General features: G+C 39.0%; 3 protein-coding genes across 4 annotated transcripts; all 3 read left to right on the top strand.

The window, feature by feature from the left end:
* Window positions 1-185: 185 nt before the first annotated feature.
* Window positions 186-2,593, top strand: LOC137880561 (nuclear factor 7, ovary-like). The gene has a single exon (XM_068721972.1). The coding sequence runs from the start codon at window positions 433-435 to the stop codon at window positions 1,801-1,803; it is 1,371 nt and encodes a 456-aa protein (XP_068578073.1). The 5' UTR covers window positions 186-432; the 3' UTR covers window positions 1,804-2,593.
* Window positions 2,594-2,931: 338 nt separating this feature from the next.
* c1qa (complement component 1, q subcomponent, A chain) lies at window positions 2,932-8,216 on the top strand. 2 transcript variants are annotated; one of them, XM_068721974.1, is made up of 7 exons: window positions 2,932-3,039; window positions 3,917-4,108; window positions 4,538-4,714; window positions 5,371-5,450; window positions 6,242-6,358; window positions 6,967-7,047; window positions 7,917-8,216. In XM_068721974.1, exons 2-7 carry the CDS (start codon window positions 3,946-3,948, stop codon window positions 8,055-8,057), a joined length of 759 nt encoding a protein of 252 aa, XP_068578075.1. In that variant the 5' UTR covers window positions 2,932-3,039; window positions 3,917-3,945; the 3' UTR covers window positions 8,058-8,216. The 2 variants fall into 2 exon arrangements, with proteins under 2 accessions (XP_068578075.1, XP_068578074.1); XM_068721973.1 differs by having other exon boundaries at window positions 2,956-3,039; window positions 3,935-4,108.
* A 1,488-nt stretch (window positions 8,217-9,704) lies between these two features.
* Window positions 9,705-13,155, top strand: LOC137880563 (complement C1q subcomponent subunit C-like). The gene is made up of 7 exons (XM_068721975.1): window positions 9,705-9,918; window positions 10,876-10,991; window positions 11,067-11,129; window positions 11,268-11,421; window positions 12,120-12,260; window positions 12,684-12,810; window positions 12,950-13,155. The coding sequence occupies exons 2-7, from the start codon at window positions 10,886-10,888 to the stop codon at window positions 13,082-13,084; spliced, it is 726 nt and encodes a 241-aa protein (XP_068578076.1). The 5' UTR covers window positions 9,705-9,918; window positions 10,876-10,885; the 3' UTR covers window positions 13,085-13,155.
* The last annotated feature ends 1,817 nt before the right edge of the window (window positions 13,156-14,972 follow it).

Genomic DNA, 14,972 nt, shown 5'->3' with positions numbered 1-14,972 from the left:
AAATGTTGTGTGTTTTACCTACAATACTCTTTCACTGCTTACTGGATGCACACTGTGAGAAGGAGTAAGAGCTTGTGTTTTGTTGCTGTCTTTGATTAATAAATAACTACAATAGTTATTACATAACGGTCCAACGGTCAGACGACAGAGCTCCACCCCCAACTCGACTGAAACGAACCAGGAAACAGACCCAGATGTGACACGCTCTGACACGGACAACAGTAGTCTCTGTTAGACCCCCAACTCCAGAAGCTCTGCAGCAGGACTTTGTTTGTTTGTACTGCAGCTCTGACCTACTGCTGACTGCATTCACCGGCTGTGAATGTTAGGAGGTCGGAGTGAACGGGACTTTCAAGGAGCTTTTCCAGAGGGTTGTCTCACTTCCTGTTTAGCTTTCTGCCTGCTGTGTTTCCAGCGTCGCTCGGGGAGAACATGTCTCTGGGATCAGAGGAGGATCTCTGCTGTTCTGTCTGCTGTGACGTCTTTAAAGATCCTGTTCTACTGTCGTGTAGCCACAGCTTCTGTAGACGCTGTCTGAGGAACTGGTGGGCAGAGAAACCATTACAGGAATGTCCGGTATGTAAGAGACGATCATCGAGGAGTGAACCACCTCGTAACCTGGTGTTAAAGAACCTGTGTGAGTCCTTCTTACTGGAGAGAGACCAGAGAGCTTCAGAGACTCTCTGCAGTCTGCACTCTGAGAAACTCAGACTCTTCTGTCTGGACCATCAGCAGCCAGTGTGTGTCGTCTGCAGAGATTCAAAAACACACAACGACCACAGATTCAGACCCATCGATGAAGCTGCTCAACAACACAAGAAGAACCTTCAGGAAACTCTGAAGCCCTTACAAGAGAAACTGAAGCTCTTTAAACAAGTTCAAGGAAACTGTGGTCAAACAGCAGAACACATGAAGGTCCAGGCCCGACGCACAGAGAGGAAGATTAAGGAGCAGTTTAAGAAGCTTCACCAGTTTCTAGAGGAGGAAGAGGAGGCCAGGATGGCTGCACTGAGGGAGGAAGAGGAGCAGAAGAGTCAGATGATGAAGGAGAAGATGGAGGCTCTGAGCAGAGAGATAGCAGCTCTTTCAGACACAGTCAGAGCTACAGAGGATGAGCTGAGAGCTGAAGACGTCTCATTCCTGAACAACTACAAGGCTGCAGTGGAAAGAGTCCAGCAGCGCCTCCTGCTGGAGGATCCACAGCTGCTCTCAGGAGCTCTGATAGACGAGGCCAAACACCTGGGCAACCTGACCTTCAACATCTGGAGCAAGATGAAGGACATGGTCTCCTACACTCCTGTGATTCTGGACCCAAACACTGCTCATCCAGAACTCATCCTGTCTGAAGACCTGACCAGTGTGAGAGCAGGACAGAGACAGAAGCTTCCTGACAACATTGAGAGGTTTGACTGTTTTTGTATTGTTCTGGGCTCTGAGGGGTTTAACTCAGGGACTCACAGCTGGGACGTTGATGTTCAGGACAACACAGACTGGTTTGTGGGTGTGGCAGCAGAATCTGTCCAGAGGAAAGGAGGCATAAAGTCCGGATTGTGTCGAATAGGGTTTTATGAAGGTGAATACACAGCAGTCTCCCCGTCACATCCACAAACTGTTCTCTCAGTGCAGAAGAAGATCCAGAGGATCAGAGTTCATCTGGACTGGGACAAAGAAAAGCTGTCGTTCTCTGATCCTGATACTAACACACACATTCACACCTTCACACACACATTCACTGAGAGGATGTTTCCGTACTTTAACACTTGGACTAAAGTCCCGCTGAAGATATTACAGCGCAAGATCTAAGAACAGAAAAGCTCAACAGATAAATGATGCACAGAAACATCTCAGTGAAGTCGTGTTTGAATCAAACTAGATACAGTTTGTTTGTAAAAATGTTTAACAATGTGTTTATTTTACAAAACTTAAGACATGTTTTTATCATGTAAAAGCTTTATATATATAAATAACTCAGTCATATAAATGTGATGTAAAAGTGTAATATTTCACTCTGAACATTTAGTTGAGTATATATAAAGAATCAGAAAATGGAAATACTCAAGGATTTAAATTTTCCTCCACTCTGAGTAAACAAAAAAATGAAAACACATAAATTCAGAAGACGCTTTTTCATTGTATCATTTATTGTAAAATGTATTTGTGTCTTGAAATATATTTGTGTAAAATCAATCATATCCATAATTTGAAATGCATCCATGTATATTCACATTCACACTGTGATATTGGTCTGTATCATTGTTATATATGTTATTCATGTCTGGAATGGAGGTATAAAATATTGAACAATGCTATTGTGAAGTTAGTTGACTCCGGACAGCTTGGTTTACTTGTACACTTTGCATCACAAAGTATACAAGTCATACTGAGCCATAAAGTAACAACACAACTTTTTAAAATTCACAGACTGAACCGTATGTCAGTCTGCTGTTATTGCATCATATAACCACATGAGGGCGCTCCAAACTTTGTATTTACTTTGCAACATCCGATCAGATGCTTTTAGCACTTTTGGTTGGAGCCTAACTACTTGTCTCGGTACTCAACTGCAAGGACAATAAAGTTGAGTCAAATGTAATCTAAACAGATTACTGTTGTCTCTGTCTGCGTCACATATGTTTAGATAAATAATAATTGATCTCAGTGACCAGAGATCCAAACACTGTAACAAATGTAAAGTTTCTCATCAGACAATTTATTTAACAAACTCGTTTAGAGATTATTACTTTGAGTTGCATTAAACAACCTGCTTTAACAGACGGGTCTAAAATATCTTTGTTAAATTGGCCCAAGATCATGAACACTTTGAACAATCAATCTTTCTTTCTGTCAGATCGCAAGTTTCATTTCCTTTCTGATGTGTTGTGTATGTGTGTGTGTGTGTGTGTGTGTATGTGTGTGTGTGTGTGTGTCAGAATGAGTCGTTGAGTCTAATAAGAAGTCTTGATCTGTTCACCAAAAGAGGAAATCACATCTTTTCCTCACAGCTCCTCATCTCCGCTGGTGAGACAGAGAAGTCGACTGGTGAGTAAAACTAATGTTTTAAACTAACTAAACTTTCAATATTTGTTTATGCTTTTCTGTCGACATTATCGACAACTGTACCGCAGCAAAACAACACAACACAAATGTACCAGTACGTAATGTAAAGATAAAGTTAACTAAATCTCACTGTGACAGATTATCTCTCTGAAGCAAGAGTTCAAACCTCTATAATGTGAAAACTAATGGGATTATTTCAATTCAGAAATACATTAATTGCCTATTGTTTTGCTTATTTATATTGCGCCTTTCTCTTTTTATTATATGTGTGAATCAATTCTGTTTCCTGATCTTTTTTGTGTCTTTTTTGCAAACCACTTCCCTCCAATTCCCCTTGTGGGACAATTATTAAAGAATGAAGAATTTAAATAATTACATAATTAATACATATCCAGCAATGCTTTAAAATGTATATAACTTATATTCACACTGCAATGCATTTTCAATATATTTACTTTACTGACCATAACTTCTTTCTAAAAATGTAACATTTAAATTGTTTTTAAATACTTTATTATGTTTTAATAGCATGAATTTTGTAAAAAGATAATGAAATGACCCACTCTGACAGCAAAAAGAACAGAAAGTGTCCATTGGATTTTTATATTATATCTATTAACTTCTAACTGTTTTATTATATTCTACTAATACCAATGTGTGAACACTATATATTTAGTCTATTTAGTTCTCTACACTATTCAATTTAATTATAGTGGAAATATATTTTGTACCAAAAACATGTTTCTAAAACCCTGAGTGTCAAAAACAAATAATTAAACTTCTTGTGAAGTGTCTTTATCCGTTTCTTGTGTTTTGTCGTCCATCGTTGCCAACGCCTTCTTCTTTTTCATCTTCTAAGCATCATTGTTAAATCCAGGGTTTTGGACCATGGGAGGTCATTATGGGATGGCGGTTCTGGTGGGCGTGGCTTTGCTTCTGACGACGGGCCAATGTGATGTGAGCTGCAGAGGGACGGACGGCCGGGCTGGAGAGGCTGGAGCTCAGGGCAGAGATGGATTTCCTGGAGAGAAGGGAGAGAAAGGAGAGCCAGGTAACAGACCGACGGCTTTATGCAACTGATCTCATCCAGCATTCGTAGCTATACCTGTACCTGTTCATTCCCTGTGAAACGAGACGTCCAATGTTCATTTATTTGTCACGTAACTTCTGTACCTGAGTAACTACACTTCTGTTGTTATTCTAACTCAAACAACGATCTTTAACTTAAACCTAACTAAGTATTTCACAATCTTTTCCAAAATCTAACCAAGTATTCACAAATGATAAATTATCAAATTGATAAAACAGTGAAATAGATGACACAATTAAATCAATACCATAAGAAAAAAATTAAACTTAAATAAAATATTAATAACAAAAAAAAAATAAAAGCAATAAAAAGACGACGTCACATTAAAGCCTGTGTAAATAAGTTTTAAGAAACTATTTAAAAGAGATTCCTTCATCTGTTTGTCTCCAGCTGTGATGGACGACGGTCCGGTGGATGTCGGCGTCCTGCTGAGGCTGAAGGGGGAGGAGGGGAGTCGAGGCCCTCAAGGGGTCATGGGTCCTAAAGGTTACCGCGGACATCTGGGACCAACGGGTGACCCCGGAGAGCTCGGGCACCCCGGTCCCGAGGGGAAGAGCCTCGGCCAAGGTAACGACACGACTTCTGACCCTACAGCTTACAGTATAGAAAATATGAACTTGTGTATAATACAAAAAAACATCTGACAGGACAGAGAATAAAGCAGATCACACACAGATGAAATACATTAAAAGGCAAAATGGGAGTAATCTCAGTTTGCTGGAACTTTAAGATTAAGAATACATTTTAAAAGTCAATAGAATGAAATCTCTGTATTGTGATATTGGGCAGAATAAAAATGTACACAACAAATGGATTATGGTGACAACTGAACAAGAAACATTACAACCAGCTCTCCAGAATTGCACTAAATGGGAGAAGTTAAATCATAGAGGGGAACATAGGGGGAAAAACTAGAGCAGATTTCTAGCCACGTATGTATTGTTCATGCTGCAGATTTGTCACAGTGGCCACTCATGGTACTGCAATGATTAACAAAACATTTTGGGGACTTGCCTCCCTTTTGGCTACAATGTAAGTCCTCGTAACTTTAACCATTACATTTTAGGGTGAAGTCTTGGTTTGATGTTAGGGTAAGGGTGATACAATTAGGGGATGTCTCCAAGAAATGAATGTAAGTCAATGCAATGTCCCCAAAAGTCACATAAACATGACTGTGTGTTTGTGTGTGTGTGTGTGTGTGTGTGTGTGTGTGTGTGGTTTAGGAGGACAGCTCTCCCCTCAACAGGGTCGTTCAGCCTTCTCAGTGATCAGGACTGATAACAGTTATCCTCGCTTCGGCCAGGTGTTCAGTTCGTCGTCCATCACACCTGTCTGTCTCTCTGCTGCTGTTTCATCTCAGGAACGTTTTAAAATCTGCAAAATGTCTACAAATAAAACTAATTTCTGTCTTTATTTAATGTCCGCTAGAGTAAAAGAAAAAAACATTGCAGTTTAATTAATTTTTCAGATTTGCTAAACTGTCAGTTGAATGAATTTTTTGGAAAGTAACTAAGTACATTTACTCAAGAACTGTGTAGTATTTAAGCAATTTTACATTAAGTATTTCCATTTTCTGCTCCTTTATACTTTTGACTCCACTACATGTATTTGATGCATTTGTGTTCAGATTAATCATATAAAGTATAATATTATACTTTTAATATTATACTAGTATAATTCATAAACTCTATAAAATAAAGTAATTTAAAATAAGCTCCAATTTTATCAGCTCCAAAATTAAAGTGACGACATTAATGCACCAATAATTATAATACAATATTATACCATATATTATTCTGAGAGTACTTCTCCATTTTGTACTTTTACTTAAGTAAGATTTTGAAGGCAGAACTTTTACTTGTCACAAGAGTATTTTTACACTGAAGAAATAGTTCCTTTGTAACTGTTCACTGCTCATATTCATTGTGTAAAAATAATTGGAAAGAATTTAAAAACATTCTATTTTTCATTTTTTTCCTTTACATTTTTATGATTGTATCAGCTCATTATTTATCTTTGACTGTTATTTATGTGTGTGTGTGTGTGTGTGTGTGTGTGTGTGTGTGTGTGTGTGTGTGTGTGTGGGTGTATCAGAAAATAACCTACCAGCAAACCGTGGTCAACGCACAAGACGACTTTAACGCAGCCACAGGTCACTTCATCTGCAGTGTACCTGGCTTTTATTACTTCACCTTCCACTCCATGGCCAAGGTAACACACTTCACAGCTTTAAACTACGTAACAGATCAGAAACGCTATTTTTATGTAATCAATACCTTTGCACAAGGATTGTGGTACAAAGTCGAGGTACTGACTTTTATGCATCTTTATACTTCTACTCCACTAAATCTCCACTGCATTTGTCTGACAGCTTTAGTTGCTTTCAGATTACAATGTTTCTTACCCTTCCTGTCCAGTGACAACAAAAGAAAAGTTTAAATTAAATTATTTTTCTGATAAACTGAATGATAGAGGGTTAGAGATAGAGAGTAAAAAAACCTTCTTTCCTACTTCTTACGCTAAATAAACTCTTTAAAAAGTCTCTTGGATCAGTTGGAAAATGCATTTTTTAGATTAATTGTAGATAAAACTAACAGTATATTAAACACATCTACAGCAGAAAATGCAACGTACACAGGGAACATTCAGTACTTCTCATACTTTTACTTAAGTTGGGTTTTGAATGCAGGACTTTTACTTGCATGGAGTACTTTCACAGTGTGGTATTAGTACTTAAAGGATCTAAATACTTCTGCACCTACAGATAGCTCCGTTATCAAACTGCCTTTCAGCTCTTCTGTGTGTTGTGTGTTTGTCAGGTCAGCGTGTGTCTGGGTATCGCCAGTGACGCTCTGACAGACAAGCTGGGATTCTGTGATTACAACAGGAACAACGATCAGGTCAGTTTGACAGAATTATTACAGCAAGAAATATCCCTCCACCGGCTGTACTTTTGAGACTATAGTATTTCTGCTTTAACGTAAAGAGGCTTCAAGGAACTTTGATTTTGTGTTCATTTTGACGCCCCATGTGGACAAAAGCGGTAGTGTTTTCTATGAGCACCACGGCCTCGTGTTGTAATATATATATATATATATATACGTATATATATATATATATATATATATATATATATCTATATATATACGTATATATATATATATATATATACATATATATACATACATACATACAAACTACTGTTGATAGTCTGGTGCATGTTAGTCATCATACTCGTAATCACAGAAAAAGTTTCTCGACAAATGCAGCTAACGTTAGCGACATTCAACTTACGTTAGCCAAATCGTTAGCTGGCTTTGTTTTAGCCATCAATGTGAATTCATATATTGATGTAAAACCACGTCTTTTTTTTGAGCTTTTCTTTCTTTTTCTCTTTGCTGATCCTGCCCCAGTATCAGACATATAACCCCAAAATATAACTTAAAATAAATAATACTCTAAAGAAATATCTCCCTCTGCTTCCTCCAGATATTGACACGAGCAAAACTGACGTGAGAGTGATACGTAGAGCGTCAAAGTTTGAAGCTTAAACCCACTCATCAAACAATTATTTGAAGCAATGGTGTGAGAATGTGTCGGAGTTTTGGGGGAATTGTACTCGCTGACAGGCGATAATAACCAATCTTCTCCCTGGTGGTGTCATATAGAGGCAGCAGTTTTAGATTGAGGCAGTTCAAATCTTCTTGTATTAAACTTCTTCCACCACTGCTGAGTTTTGTCACGTGATTGTCTGCGTTGTGTTTTCCAGGTGATGTCGGGCGGCGTGGTCTTACAGCTGACAGTGGGACAGAAGGTTTGGCTGGAGTCTTTTAGGGACCAGCAGAAAGACGCTGAAACGCGAGACATCCACGAGAAACGGATCATCTTCAGCGGCTTCCTGCTCTTCTAAACTGCCTTTACAACACAGCATCATGTGCATCAGTGTTCGTGAATCTTTAGTAACTTTAGATTTGTTCATCTGTTTCCTTCATATTGACTCATGTAAACCACCTCTGAATCTTGACTGTAAATGCAACTAAAACAAAATTAAAGTTTATTATTGAGAGTGGGTTATGTGTAAAGGTATGATGCGTATAATTTCATTACACACAGATTTCGGGGACAGTCATTGATTTTGTTGAAGTCCCCCAAACCCCAAATCTCTTCCCACTGCTGTTGTTTTAACGTCATCATAGTTTCAAAACCAGTGACTCAAGAATTACTCAAGTAAAAGTACCAATACTGCAGTAAAAATACTCTGTTACAAGTAAAAGTCCTGCATTCAAAATGTTACTTAAAACTATTGTAATTTTGTGTTGATTTTGTTGAAAGTGGTAGTGTTTCCCAGAAGTTTTTCTTAATTGTTTAATTTTTCTTTTACTGCCATAAATGAGAATTATTAAATCAAAATACACATATTGCCTTAATATCACGTGCCAGATTTTCATTTGGGTTTTAAAAAACTATGCAACTTACTGATGATTCCTGCCCTACCTGTGAGGGCTTTTGCGGGTTTTAAATTTCCTCATTCATGATTACGTGGAAAACATATGAAATCATTTTGTGGGACATCTACAAATTACAGCGCATTATTTTTCGTTGTTGTAGCTGTGAAATGCTGGATAGACAAATAGACAAAAAAACTAAACTCAATTAGTAAAATAGTTCATTTCTCTCTCAGATACAGTGACGTCTCTAAAATATAATATCTGAGCACATAAAATGTAGAGCTGTTTTAAATGTTGCTCTAGAAATCTCACTGACCGAGAGTCAGGTCAGATGATTAACAAAGCCAGGCTAGCAGTTTAGACTAACCACGCCCTGGACCCAGATCAAAATGTTACATCCTCAATGTAAATGCTTTTTTTATCATAAACATTACAGCTGACAGTAAAAAGAAAAGAAAACGGTTTCCTTTAATCTGTGCGGTACGTCTATGTTTGACCACAGGAGCCCTCTGGAGATTAAAGAAGTGAAACTTTTCTGTTTTTTCGCACACTTCTTCTTTTTTGGGAAACTTTTGCCCTTTTGGCTCTCCCTCAGTAGACTTCCTCTTGTTCTCATGCTCACCAGCACATGGCTCATCATTCTACATTTTTGGGAACACGTCAAAACCGACAATGTGTCGTCTTTCTGACTCCGATGCTGTGTCTCTAAGTCCACAGTGTTCTGGTTCTACTGAAGACAACGTTCGACTGTATAAACAGCTCACACGTATAGAAGATCAAGTCAAAATAACAGAAGACTCAATAAAACAGCTGGTCACTGTAGTTTTAATCCAACGTCTGTCTAACAGCAACATTAGTGCATTTGATGGTCTAGTGAGTCTTTGTGGAAACAGGACGGTGTGTGTCTGTGTGTGTGTGTGTGTGTGTGTGTGAGTGATTTAGTCAAATTAAATGATGCTCATGCGTGTGTGTTCATGGGGATGAAGAAACATCATTTCTCTCTCTCTCTCTCTCTCTCTCTCTCTCTCTCTCTCTCGCTCTCTCTCTCTCTCTCTCTCTCTCTCTCTCTCTCTCTCTCTCTCTCTCTCTCTCTCTTTTGGTCGTCCCTTTGGCTCTCAACAACTTCCCAACATTTGCAGAACTACATGAAACGGGCTCTGAGGAGAATTCCCGGCGTAGAATCTGTTGAATCTTTAGAATCTGTTGAATCTTTAGAATCTGTTGAATCTTTTGTTTTGTGCTCCAGCTGCTGCAGGATCGATGCTTCACGTCGGTTATCTTTGAAATCACTGAGTTGGGTTTAAACCTTCAGTCAGTTCTCAGGTGAGTTTTATATATTATGTTTATATATATACATATATATATATACATATTTAAATATATATGTTATTATATATATATTTTCCACATCTTTGTCTTGATTACAGTTTGAAGTCAATAACATGTATTTGTAAAAGAGAATCAGATTCTTTGTTTTAACATCATTGTTGTGAATATACTTTTACAGTATTTGTATATTTCTCTTTGGAAACAGCACAGTTGTGTCTTCTGTGTAGTATAACTCAGTTATTATGACATAAATCATGAAAAAAATCAAAAGAAACGCAAGTTGAATTTCTTTGACGATTTTGTTTCAAAAACTGGAAAACAATTTAGATTCCCTTCCTTCCTTCCTTCCTTCCTTCCTTCCTTTCTTCTGTGTCTTTCCTTTTCTTTTTTTCTCCTCCCTGTTTTCTGTCCTTGTCTTCTCTCCCTCCTTCCTCCTCCTGTCACCTTTTCCTTTCTTTGAATCTCCTCCTCTCCTCTCTTCTCCTCTTTTTTCTTGTCTCCTTATCTGTTTCTTCCTTGGCTCATCTCCTTGTTTCCTCTCCCCTGATCCTATTTCCTTTTTCTTCTCCTTTTGCCTCCTGTCCTATCGTCCTATCCTCCCTCCACCCTTTTTCTCTCCTTTCTTTTTTTCTATCTATCTTGTCTTCTCCCCACTTTCCCCATACTCTCTCATTTCTCCTCTTGTACTTTCCTTTTTCCTTTCTCCCCCTTTCTCTCCTTCTAACCTTTACTTTCCTTCTCCCCTCCTCTTTCCTCCTCCCCTGTCACCTCTCCTTCTCTTGTTTAATCTCCTTTCTTCTCCTCTCATTTCATCTTTCCTCCCTTTTTTTTCTCCCTGTCTCTTCAAGTCTTTTCTTTCTCTCCTTTCTCCCTCTGGTTTTGATCCCCTCTCTTCTTATTTCCCCTACTTCCCTCCCATCTCCTCGTTTCCTCTCCTCGTCTCCCGGGCAGGTTCGTCATCATGCTCCGTCATTGTCTTCTCGTGATCGCTGCCTTGCTCTCGTTGGCCACGCCCCTGCTGCTCGCCATTGAGACCTGCCAGACAACAGGGATGCACGGGATGCCAGGTGGGTTCAGGCCACGTTTGTGTATTTGTACCTTGTTGTTGTCTTTCCTTTGTTTACCTGTCTCTCCGTCCTCAGGTATTCCCGGGCTGCCTGGCAGAGACGGTCGTGACGGACAGAAAGGAGACAAAGGACAGACAGGTAACCGACGCACGCGTCTTCTGATGGTTCGGTTAATCCACTTACGAGAGAATACGATGAAGGAAAACAAACAAACATGGACGCCTATGAGTGGCTTGTTGTTGTGGTCAATGATCGGCATGTTGTTGCTGTGAACAGGAGCGGTGCGGCACCCCGGCCTCGGCCCTCAGAAGGGGGAGAAGGGGGACCCGGGGCCGATGGGGTTTTCTGGCAAACGAGGACAGAGCGGGGAACCGGGAGAACCGGGGGTCCCGGGGATCGATGGTCCTCCAGGGGAACCAGGAGAATCAGGGTATGTAAAAACAGAGAATGACTCCTTCATATCTATAGGCAACTTTTAACATGTAATTAATGAGGTTGTGAGGCAACCGACTGTATAGAGGACGTAGTCGTCATGACTTCACCCGTTGGTTTGTGGACTGATGTTTTGAAGCCGTGAGTTCGGCATTTTGGCCGTCGCCATCTTGTTTTTTTGCAACCAGTGACAGGAAGTGACCATATCTGGACTGAGGAGGAGTGATGTAGAGACGGCGTGTACGTCTCTGATAGAGACCTGCCAATCAGCGTGTAGCCCCGCCCCTAAAGCATCCCCTGCTTTATGGTCTGTTTGTCTCTAAATGGAGCATAATGTACTAAATGAACATCATGCTGTATTGAAGAAGACTGTAAACTAGAGATTGAGACCATAAACTCATGTTTACAATGTTTACTGAGGGAATAAATCAAGAGAGAAGTAGAGTCATTTTAGACTAGACTTCTATACAACCAGAGGAGTCGCCCCCTGGTGGACACTAGAGAGAATGCAGCTTTAAGGCCCTTCGGGGCTGGCTTCACAGCCTGGAGATCACCAGGCTGTGAAGTTTATAACACTTCCGCCTTGGCTTCACTGATCAGAACTGGAGGTTGGGGCATCAGGGGTTCAATGGGGATCCACCAGCAGGTTAATCCAGCTCTGAGCATCAGTCTGTGTTGTTGTTTGTGTGGCTGCAGGACTGTTGAAGTCCAGCAGCAGGCGGCCTTCAGCGTGGCCAGAGGAACCAACGACTACCCGGACAAAGCCAGCGTCATTCGGTTCACCAAGGTCATCACCAACATCGACAATGACTACAACACTGAGACGGGACACTTCAGGTGAGAAAATAACGCTGGTTTTTCTCATCATACGTTACAGAATTTGAGTGATCATCAAACTAACTTTGAAAGCAGAGTATTTTATTATTTTGGATGATGTCGCTGTAATGTACATTAACAAGAAGACATCAAGTCTTCAGCCATGCTAGCTGCCTGAACCTGAACTCGCTGTGCAGACCGAAGTTTATTTTGAAAATACAAATATGAAATATCGGCCGAAAAATGAACATTTCCTCTGTTATGACAGGACGAGCCCAATAGCATTCCTTCAATATTTTCTTCTTTCTAATCGTGTTTCTAGGAATGCCTAAGAGGCAGCATCATAAAGTCGTAACAAGCTAAACATAATACAACATTTCTGTTTGTACAGATGTAAAGCTGCACAAAGAATCCACTTTAGTGATCTGATGAGGTTTGTTGCAGATGTCGGGTCTCGGGAACGTACTACTTTGTGTACCACGCCTCGTTAGATGACCGGCTGTGTGTGCTGATGAAGCTGGACCAAGTGACGCTGGCGGCGTTCTGCGATTTTCGCCGCACCAGGAGACAGGTACGATCATAAAACAGATGGTTTTTATATTATTTTGCCACCAAATCAGTGAATTTAAAGTGTCAGTGCTCTGCAAAAACATGTTCCCTATAACGACTGAAATACAATAAAGAGCTTCTTGAATTTGGACATATTCCAGGTGACTTCTGGCAGCCTGGCGGTCTACCTGTCGCAGGGTCAGGAGGTTTGGCTGGAGACCAAAGACTACAGAGGGATGAGAGGAAAACCAGAAGGTTACAGCATCTTCTCCGGGTTCCTGCTGCACCCCCACTGACACGAAACAGTTTAACAGTTTAACAGCGACAAGTCTGAAATTAAAAGCAAAATAAAGTCTTCCTTCCTTCACACGAAGTATGTCACCTTTTTTTTTAAATACATATTTCACATTTTATTTTCAGTTTATATCAGTAACACACTATATGTTACCCTCAAAAAGAATAGTACATAATATAACATAACATAACTATACAAACAATAAAATAAATAAAATAAATAAAATAAAACCATCTATTCAGGTAAATTCACATTGCGATTAAAATCTCTTTTCAAGAAGTCAACAAGGCAGCATAAAATCATTACGTTCCAACAAACCCAGAATTATCACAGTGATTAATAACTCTATAATTCTATCATGTTCCAAGTTAAGCCTCAACAAATCAGTTTAGCTTCATATTCTCAAGTGAATAGAAACTCTTATGTGATCCTTAAAAGTTCAGGTTTCACAGTTTATTAATAGGCATAATGCAGAGTTTACATTAATGTGAGCATTTGTATTATAGGATGATTAACTTACTTTATCACCCTCATATATAAATATATATGATGCAATGATTGTATCTTCTCTGTCTGCCAGTAAACAAATTAAAGACAAATAAACCAATAAAAAACAACACAATACTTTGTGTGATCATAACACAGTGATCTACTTGATCTACAGTTTGAAGACAGTTGTGTCACAGTGTCACAATTTGACTACAATCAATTGTAAATTAAATGTTTATTGCAGAAAAAAATATTAATCATAAATAGAATAAAAAATGTACTGCAATCGGAGGGATTACCTCTGAATATAGTAGATTTATTAGGTATTTCAACATAATTCATTCGACATCCAGACATTTGCAGGAAACCTAAAAGTCAAGAGAAAAGCTTTGCGTTCCAAACAGAAATAAAAAACTAAACCAAATGGAAAGAGGATCTGAGAAGACAGAAAATGACAACCTGGCAAATTTCACAGGATGGAATTATTAAAAATATACATCAGCTCTTTGTTGATAGACACTGTTGATGAAATTAAATGATTTGTGGAACAGATACTGACGTCCACGAGGACAAACTGCCAGGAAAACAGAGGAAGTTCAGAGAAAAACAGAACAAAATGTCAATGTGGAGGAAAGATGTTTTTAATCCGAAGCATTCAATGATGCTTCATCATCAGTTCTTCATCAGGTGGAGATGTTCCTGACTTCTCGTTGCCATGTTTCACTTCCTCCAATGATGAGCTATTTGTTTAGTCACATAAATGCAATAAAATAATCACAGATTTGAAGGAAAGAGCATCAAACCAACCAAGAGTATGAGAAATCTATTAAAAATAAAAACACAAAGAAAGAAAACGTCTGAACAAGAACAGAACGATGAAGAACGTAGTTAAGTACATTAACTTAAGTACTGTACTGAAGTACAATTTCAATTCAATTTGTCTGAGTATTTCCATGTTGTAAACCTTCCATTATATTCTGTATCAGATGTAGCAGAGTAAAAGATTTGGAGTTTAATGAAGTAATGTGTACTTAAATAAATGTACTTAGTTACTTTCCACCACTGACACTCTTCACCTTTTTTTTTTTACGTTCGTGTGTAATTACCGAGCTGTACATTTTACATACTGCTAGTTCTTTGTTGACCACCACAGAGTTTTTTGAAGTTATCTTTGGTATAACTTTGTTTCCAACTGATGCTCTGTGACGTGACGTCTTTTTTGATTTTGTCCAAAGTCCAAAGTCATCAAATGTGTGACTCCAGTCCAAGGAACGTGACCCGAGTGAGTCCACTCCTGAGAAGTACTCCATAGGTCCAAGCTTCAAACTGTAACTAAGTAAAAGTATGCTAGTATTATCAGCAACATGTACTTGAGAACAAAAGTACTCATAATGCAGAGA

This window comes from Cebidichthys violaceus, unplaced genomic scaffold (assembly GCF_023349555.1).
Source record: "Cebidichthys violaceus isolate CVI_PGR_0920_01 unplaced genomic scaffold, fCebVio1.0.p SCAF_29, whole genome shotgun sequence".
NCBI classification, from domain to species: Eukaryota; Metazoa; Chordata; class Actinopteri; order Perciformes; family Stichaeidae; genus Cebidichthys; species Cebidichthys violaceus.
Note: the sequence above shows the minus strand (reverse complement) of the source record. Positions and strands in the feature narration are given on the sequence as shown.

Excerpts from the sequence above, each read along its gene's own strand:
- LOC137880561 (XM_068721972.1), top strand. The coding sequence starts at position 433 with ATGTCTCTGGGATCAGAGGAGGATCTCTGCTGTTCTGTCTGCTGTGAC.
- c1qa (XM_068721974.1), top strand. The coding sequence starts at position 3,946 with ATGGGAGGTCATTATGGGATGGCGGTTCTGGTGGGCGTGGCTTTGCTT. Across the intron at positions 4,715-5,370 it reads GGGGAAGAGCCTCGGCCAAG|GAGGACAGCTCTCCCCTCAA; the intron begins GTAACGACACGA and ends TGTGTGGTTTAG. Across the intron at positions 5,451-6,241 it reads GTTATCCTCGCTTCGGCCAG|AAAATAACCTACCAGCAAAC; the intron begins GTGTTCAGTTCG and ends TGGGTGTATCAG.
- LOC137880563 (XM_068721975.1), top strand. The coding sequence starts at position 10,886 with ATGCTCCGTCATTGTCTTCTCGTGATCGCTGCCTTGCTCTCGTTGGCC. Across the intron at positions 10,992-11,066 it reads AGGGATGCACGGGATGCCAG|GTATTCCCGGGCTGCCTGGC; the intron begins GTGGGTTCAGGC and ends CTCCGTCCTCAG. Across the intron at positions 11,130-11,267 it reads AGGAGACAAAGGACAGACAG|GAGCGGTGCGGCACCCCGGC; the intron begins GTAACCGACGCA and ends TGCTGTGAACAG.